General features: G+C 51.9%; 1 protein-coding gene across 1 annotated transcript; it reads right to left on the reverse strand.

Annotated features, from left to right (window-relative positions):
• Nucleotides 1-5,927: 5,927 nt before the first annotated feature.
• On the reverse strand, nt 5,928-7,154 carry LOC131018772 (uncharacterized). Its single transcript, XM_057947477.1, has one exon. The coding sequence runs from the start codon at nt 7,152-7,154 to the stop codon at nt 5,928-5,930; it is 1,227 nt and encodes a 408-aa protein (XP_057803460.1).
• Nucleotides 7,155-8,084: the final 930 nt, after the last annotated feature.

Genomic DNA, 8,084 nt, shown 5'->3' on the forward strand with positions numbered 1-8,084 from the left:
TTCCGAAACCCCTAAAACCTCTAAAGGCAAGAAGAAAGCCCCTAGGTCGCCCAAATCCATACCTGAATCCCGATTAAGCGTGGCGAACATGCACAAGATGTGTGACTTATGTAGGCGGCCTGCGGGTTTGGAATTCGAATCCCAATCCAAAGCTCTAATGCCTGCTTTCGACAAACTGAACATGAATATGGTGGTCATCTGGCGAGCCCAGATAGATGCCGGTCTGAGGCTTCCCCCTCCTCCACTTCTAGTAAGTGTAGCCAACCACTTCAAAATCCCCTTCTATCAAATAGCTCCCTCCGCCATTCGGAGGTTATACTGTTTTCATATCCTTTGCACCACCCATGGTGTTGTAGATACTTTCAAATTGTTTGCCCAGACCCAATCCCTAAGATTGCAGGGGGGTCCCCTGTATAGTTTTGCTGCGCGTAAGAAATATCTCGCCCTTTTCCTGAATTCTCTGAGTTCCTATGATAAAGACTTTCTCCACTCCTACTGTTATGTGAAGACCACCTCCGGTACTTAGCACCAGTATGGCGCCCAAGAGCTGCGATGGCATACTTCCCGCACCAAATACCAGCCGGCCTCCCAAGGAATCCCCTGTGATCACGACCTGGGAGTGCTGAGCAACCTTAATGCCCTCCACAACCAAGAGCCATTCCCCTGCAAGGATCTCACTGAAAATCCCTCGGCTTTGGCAGCTAATGGCCTGTTTCCCCTGTATCCTCCTGGATCCATAGGTAAAATAGGCATTAGTAGTATATGTGAAAGTTATTTGTTACCTTGCTTTTGTTAATAAAGTTGTGTTTGTTTGCGGGGATGTCGTGGAGGAACAAATGCAGGTCCGAGCTTTCTGTCGACCGTCCCTCTGGCGAAGAGGGCCAGGGCTCTGGACAGCCCGCGGATGCCGGGGTGCACATCTCCGGGCTGATATCTGTGGGACCAGAGGAGACCACTCCCACGCAACATTTCCCTCCGGGCAAGGGGAAAGACATGGGCGTGCTACTTGCCTTCAGCCCGGACAGCCAGATGGCTAGAGTGGAGGGCAATCCACCATTCCTGTGGTGGATGTTGAGGACGTCGAGGACGAGATGCCCCTCATCTGATCACTCCGTACTATTCCCACTCCAGAGTCCCGCGCCATCCAAAAGAAAAGGAAGGCTGCCGCGGAAGCCCTTGCGGAGAAACGTCGCAAGACGCGCCTTGTGAAAGGCAGCAAGTTCGTGGACCCCGAGGTTGGGTCGGCAGGTGAAGCGGAGGCTGCCTCCGTGGGTGCTAAAAGAGGTAAGACAGTGGCCTTGCCCGAGAAAGAATCGGAGGGCCCTGGTCCCAAGCCAGTCTTGTCCCTAAAGGGGCGTGACTTCGTCAACACCCTTCTCTCCCGGATCCATCCCAAGGATAGGGAGGCCACGCAGAAGATGGCGAAAGCTGCGTTGGCGAATTCCCTTAGCCGCCTGGTGCTTCAAGTACCCTGCATCAATTAACATGTTTGCATATTTATGTTTCTGACCTTTTGATTTCTCTGTTTTAACTATTTCCCATCAATTCCCTGCAGCTGGAATCCCAGGTCGGGGAGGTGGTCCATTGCATCGACGATTACGGTGCTTTAGAGAAGGACTTGGAGGCGGAGAGGAAAAGGATGGTGGAGCGCGACGATCAAGTCGCTGGTACCGTGGAACGGTTCAGCCAAGCAGAGGCAGACGTGGCCGAGCTGAAGGCCAAGCTGGCCCAGGCAGAGGTGGAGAAGGCCTCATTGGTCTCTGAACTGGCCAGGGTCACGAAGGAGAGTCATGTGAGCCTAGCCAAATTTAAGGTGAGGTATGACGAGGAATACAAGGAGGCCAAACGTGGCTGGAGGACGACCTGCACGGATGTTCAGAACCGCGGCTATGTCATGGGGGCTCGGGACCAGCGTCTGGAGTACTTCTTGTCACCCCAGGGCCAGCATTTCCTGGGCATGATGCTGGAGGGCACCTTGGCAGCCTTCAAGCAGACTCCAGATTATCTGGAAGGCTTCGGGTCCATCTTCGCCTACGTGATAAAACAGACCGCAACAAAGGCGTTGGAGATGGCGGGGATGGCCCCAGAGCAGATTGTTGCCCTGGACCTGCCGGCCTTGATGGAGAACATCAAGGATGAGGACTTGAACCAACTGCTGGGGATCACTGAGGATTCCCCAAAGAAGCCGGAGTGGTGGTATCCGGTTTTGGAGAAGGCCCTTCCCTACTTTGCCTTTGGGGTCGGCTCTGACTCATTGCATGCTGCTCCGGTGTACCAGCCTACCTTCTGTGCTTCCCTGGTGGACTTCGTGAACCGGCTGCGAGGTCCAGCTGCTAGCAGCACCCGGGGATTTTCTCAGTACAGCATGGAGCCTCCCCTGCCCTCTGGTTTCAAGGCCTCAGCCTTCGAGGATTCTGCTTCCTCCTCCTCCGCGGTGGATCAGCTTTTTGCCCTATACAGAGATGAAACATCATATGTGCAAGAGGCTGTGAAGCTGCTGGCTGTGGAAGCCCGTCTCCCTAGGGTGAAGGATACTGGCCCGTTGCCGGTGTTTACAGAAGGGTCCTCCTCCGTTCCTGCTCAAGACTCTTCCGTTCCTCCCTCTTGATGGCCCTGATCTCCCTTTTTGACTTGATGAATATTTTTGTAACTTTTTAGTTTGTAAAAACTTAGTACTTATTTCTGGCTTTTGATGTATGGTCTGCCTCTTTGGTATTTATAAATGAAATTTCTTCACCGCTTGTCTCGCCTTTAGATTTCTGTGCTGGTCCTGCCTTCCTTCGCGCTTTATGTTATTTTGTTGCTTGTTGATGTTGAGCTTGCATTCCCGGACCTCAAACTATGATGTATGTTTTTGTAAAGTAGGGTACGATTTCTGCTTTTTGTTGAAGTCTTTATGATTCCTCTGGTCGAATTTTCCTCTGAGCAGCTTCCCTGACTGTGCTTCATGTTTGATGCTTCTGAATGAGCCCTCTGGATGATTCTTTTGACTTTCTCCACTGGGAACGTCTTTGGTTCGTCCCTCTGTGGTTGCTCTGAGCGTTTCTCCGTTTTTCCTTTTAGGACCTCTTTGACTCCTGTGTTGAGGATTTCTCTGACTCCTCTGGCAAGGATTTCGCTGACTCCTCTGGCAAGGATTTCGCTGACTCCTCTGGCGAGGATTTCGCTGATTTCTCTGGCGAGGATTTCGTTGACTCCTCTGGCGAGGATTTCGCTGACTCCTCTGGCGAGGACTTCACTGATTCCTCTGACGAGGATTTCGCTGCTCCTTCCCATCCAAGCGTTCCTTTGCTGCTTCCCATCCAAGCATTCCTTTGCTGCTTCCCATCCAAGCTGCTAGCTGGAACACTCTGCACGGAGCATGGAAGACCCGAGGGGTGCAACCAACTTTCGCGGCTTACGATTGAACAGTAACCCTCTGCGCGGAGTTTGGATGATCCGGGGGGATGTATCCGACTTTCGCGGCTTACGACTCTGCGCGGAGTTTGGATGATCCGGGGGGATGTATCCGACTTTCGCGGCCTACGATTGAACAGTAACCCTCTGCGCGGAGTTTGGATGATCCGGGGGGATGTATCCGACTTTTGCGGCTTACGACTCTGCGCGGAGTTTGGATGATCCGGGGGGATGTATCCGACTTTCGCGGCCTACGATTGAACAGTAACCCTCTGCGCGGAGTTTGGATGATCCGGGGGGATGTATCTGACTTTTGCGGTTTACGACTCTGCGCGGAGTTTGGATGATCCGGGGGGATGTATCCGACTTTCGCGGCCTATGATTGAACAGTAACCCTCTGCGCGGAGTTTGGATGATCCGGGGGGATGGATCCGACTTTCGCAGCTTACGACTCTGCGCGGAGTTTGGATGATCCGGGGGGATGTATCCGACTTTCACGGCTTACGACTCTGCGCGGAGTTTGGATGATCCGGGGGGATGTATCCGACTTTCGCGGCCTATGATTGAACAGTAACCCTCTGCGCGGAGTTTGGATGATCCTCTGGTCGAATTTTCCTCTGAGCAGCTTCCCTGACTGTGCTTCATGTTTGATGCTTCTGAATGAGCCCTCTGGATGATTCTTTTGACTTTCTCCACTGGGAACGTCTTTGGTTCGTCCCTCTGTGGTTGCTCTGAGCGTTTCTCCGTTTTTTCTTTTAGGACCTCTTTGACTCCTGTGTTGAGGATTTCTCTGACTCCTCTGGCAAGGATTTCGCTGACTCCTCTGGCAAGGATTTCGCTGACTCCTCTGGCGAGGATTTCGCTGATTTCTCTGGCGAGGATTTCGTTGACTCCTCTGGCGAGGATTTCGCTGACTCCTCTGGCGAGGACTTCACTGATTCCTCTGACGAGGATTTCGCTGCTCCTTCCCATCCAAGCGTTCCTTTGCTGCTTCCCATCCAAGCATTCCTTTGCTGCTTCCCATCCAAGCTGCTAGCTGGAACACTCTGCACGGAGCATGGAAGACCCGAGGGGTGCAACCAACTTTCGCGGCTTACGATTGAACAGTAACCCTCTGCGCGGAGTTTGGATGATCCGGGGGGATGTATCCGACTTTCGCGGCTTACGACTCTGCGCGGAGTTTGGATGATCCGGGGGGATGTATCCGACTTTCGCGGCCTACGATTGAACAGTAACCCTCTGCGCGGAGTTTGGATGATCCGGGGGGATGTATCCGACTTTTGCGGCTTACGACTCTGCGCGGAGTTTGGATGATCCGGGGGGATGTATCCGACTTTCGCGGCCTACGATTGAACAGTAACCCTCTGCGCGGAGTTTGGATGATCCGGGGGGATGTATCTGACTTTTGCGGTTTACGACTCTGCGCGGAGTTTGGATGATCCGGGGGGATGTATCCGACTTTCGCGGCCTATGATTGAACAGTAACCCTCTGCGCGGAGTTTGGATGATCCGGGGGGATGGATCCGACTTTCGCAGCTTACGACTCTGCGCGGAGTTTGGATGATCCGGGGGGATGTATCCGACTTTCACGGCTTACGACTCTGCGCGGAGTTTGGATGATCCGGGGGGACGTATCCGACTTTCGCGGCTTACGACTCTGCGCGGAGTTTGGATGATCCGGGGGGATGTATCCGACTTTTGCGGCCTACGATTGAACAGTAACCCTCTGCGCGGAGTTTGGATGATCCGGGGGGATGTATCCGACTTTCGCGGCTTACGATAGCAATGAGTCCTCTGCTTTTTCCTTGACTTGCTGAGAAGAAATTTTGAATTTGTTTTTCCCTTGACTTGCTAATCAGCAATTTTGAATTTGTAAATTGGGGACTATGGGTATACACCCTACTCCCCCCCTCTGGTGACATGTGCAATGCTCTGTATGAACATGTTAAGTAGGATGTGTAATATAAAAAATGATAATTAAAATAAACGTAACCCTCTGCTCTGGTGGCAGCATGATCCCTCTGCTCTGGTGGCAGCATGATCCCTCTGCTCAAGCGGCAGCATGATCCCTCTGCTCTTCCCCTTGTTCGAGCGTTGTCCCTAGCTGTTTATTTTTCCCCTGACTTGCTAAGCAGTAATTTTGAATTTGTAAATTATGGGCTATGGGTATACACCCTACTCCCCCCTCTGGTGACATGTGCAATGCTGTGCATGAACATGTTAAGTGAAGTATATATTTGTAACGAAATAGCATAAAGTAAATGAGCCGACACCAGAGAATTCCCTAGAACCACGTATCCGATTTTATTGATATCATGGCCCCGAACCTCGTTAAAACCCCTGTGGGGAAAAGGAGTATTCGGTCTACAATTTGTTATGTCAACGATTGTCTTCGGGTTTGCGGTCCCTGTTGTTTCCCTGATCCTGTCCTCGTTCGTTTCTATGTTCTGGCCTTTGATCTCGGCCTTCATTCCCTCTGGTAATAAATTGATCCAGATTACCCGTTCGTATTAAAAACTCCAGCTGGTGCTTCAGATGCCCACAGTGTTTGGTGAAATGCCCATAGGCATTGTGATACTTGCAGAGTTTGTTGTTGGGTCCCTGTTGGGGTTGCCCATCTCTGTAATTCCCCGGCGCCTTGAAAACGGTTGATTCTTAATCAGATGGAAGATCTCCTCCTGTGGCTTGTTCAAAGGGGTGTACTCGTCGAACCGAGTAACTTTATTCACAGTGCGCTGTTGGCGGTGTGGTCCCTCTGCTTGGGTGGGAGGTACCCTCGGGGGTAATCCTCTGAAAGGGGCCCTATCCTGATGTCGCTGCCTCTCTGGTGCTTCCTCAGCTCTTTTAGCCTTGTGTTTGTCATTTTCCGCTTTCCTTGCCATCCTGGCATCCTCCAACTGTAAGTACCCCGGTAGTCTAGACATGATGTCGTCGAAGTCCCTGGCCGATCTGATTTGCAGCTTATCGAAGAAGAGCTCCAGCTTTAGCCCTCTGACGTAGGCACAATTCTTGATCTGGGATTCTGCCTCTGGCACCTCCAGAGCAGCGAGATTGAACCTAGTCGTATACTCCCGCAGTGTCTCATTCTGGTCCTGTTTGATATCCATTAGGGAAAGAGCTGACTTCCCTACCCTTCGCGAGCTTGCGAACTGCCTCAGAAAACGCACTTGTAACTCCTCAAACGAGCGAATGGAATTTGGGGCGAACATCCCAAACCATAGCTGGGCGGGTCCAGTCAATGTGGTGGAAAAAATCCGACACTTGATGCCCTCAGTGTACATGTGCAAAGTAACCAGTCCCTCAAACCGGTTGAGGTGTACCTCCGGGTCAATGGTACCATCGTAGTCCAGAGAAATGGGTTTGTAGCTTCTTGGTAGAGTATCCGCCAGGATGTCGTCGGAAAAAGGACTACGGTTGTTGATGGGGTGGAACCTTGACGTCTTGGCCCTTTTGTTCTCCTTGTACCTCCCATGTTCCCGTCTTTCCTTCGGGGAGTCGTGAGCGTGGTGGCGCTTGTGACCCTTGTGCCCTGGCCTGCCAGAGGAATACTCCAGCTCCCGTCCCTCTGACTTCTCTGTATAATGTGATTTCTCTGAACGGCGGGATCTCTCTGACCGATACGACTTCTCTGCTCTGTTTGATTTCTCTGACCTTTGCCCTCTGTCGTCCCTCTGGGATTTCTCCCTCAGTGAATCTTCCAGATCCTTGAGCTGGTGTTTTAGTTGCGACACTTGGTTTTTCAGCCTGGTATTCTCCATCGGCCTTTCTTCCTCGAACACGGGAGAGATGGATTGACTATCAGACTCATCAAACCCCCTCATTCCTGACAATGCTATTAAGCCTGACTCGGCTCCCCTCTGGCCTTCTCTCCAGTGCCCTCTCAGCGGGGAGCTTCTGTATTTTCCCAGGTACCATAGCCTGTTTGTTGGCTGTCAGGTTGTTCACCTCCAGAGCAGCGGGAGGCGGGGCCTCAGTACCCTGTGGATTGATCGTTCCTACCAGGGGAGCTGCAGCGGGGACGGTGGACAGCAGAGGAGTCCCCAGTGCCTGACGCACGGCAGAATAATGGAGCAGGGCCATCATCTGCTCTGCTAACCCAAAGTTGAGCTGTCCACCACCAGACGTGGGGGCCAAGCCTGGCATGTCGGAACCCGGTGTTACCAGAGCAGATCTCTGGGTGTTAACACTCAACCCTGTCAGCGGGGTGGCTGGGATAGCCTGAAAACCTAGCGGCGTGGTGAAGGCGGTGCTGCCCTGCATGCCGTTGAACAACGAGGTCGGCACTTCAGTAGTGTGAGTAGCGGAGTTGAACCCAACAGTGTCAAACTCTTTCTCCAAAGTGCGGTGAGCGTCTGAAGAACCTATAGTACCTACACACGAAAAATGTGAGAAGAGATTTCAAGTAAAAAGTAAATCGGGTGATCCATTGCCGTAGGAATATGAAATGAGTGATATCGCGAACTCTGGCGCAGAAGCCATTAAGAAATCCCATAAGAAAACACCCCCGTGCACTGAGAAATAAACCCAGAGCACGGTTTAAGACGTAAGCAGAGAGAACAATAGGGATTCCCCATAGATTTAGAGCCCAACTCGCAAGACAGAACGTATCAGCCGACAAAATAACCATGAAAACCCAAAAACAGCAAAATCAACACATCAATCGACAAATTGTTAGCAAAACATGTTAG

This window comes from Salvia miltiorrhiza, chromosome 3 (genome assembly GCF_028751815.1).
Source record: "Salvia miltiorrhiza cultivar Shanhuang (shh) chromosome 3, IMPLAD_Smil_shh, whole genome shotgun sequence".
NCBI lineage: Eukaryota > Viridiplantae > Streptophyta > Magnoliopsida > Lamiales > Lamiaceae > Salvia > Salvia miltiorrhiza.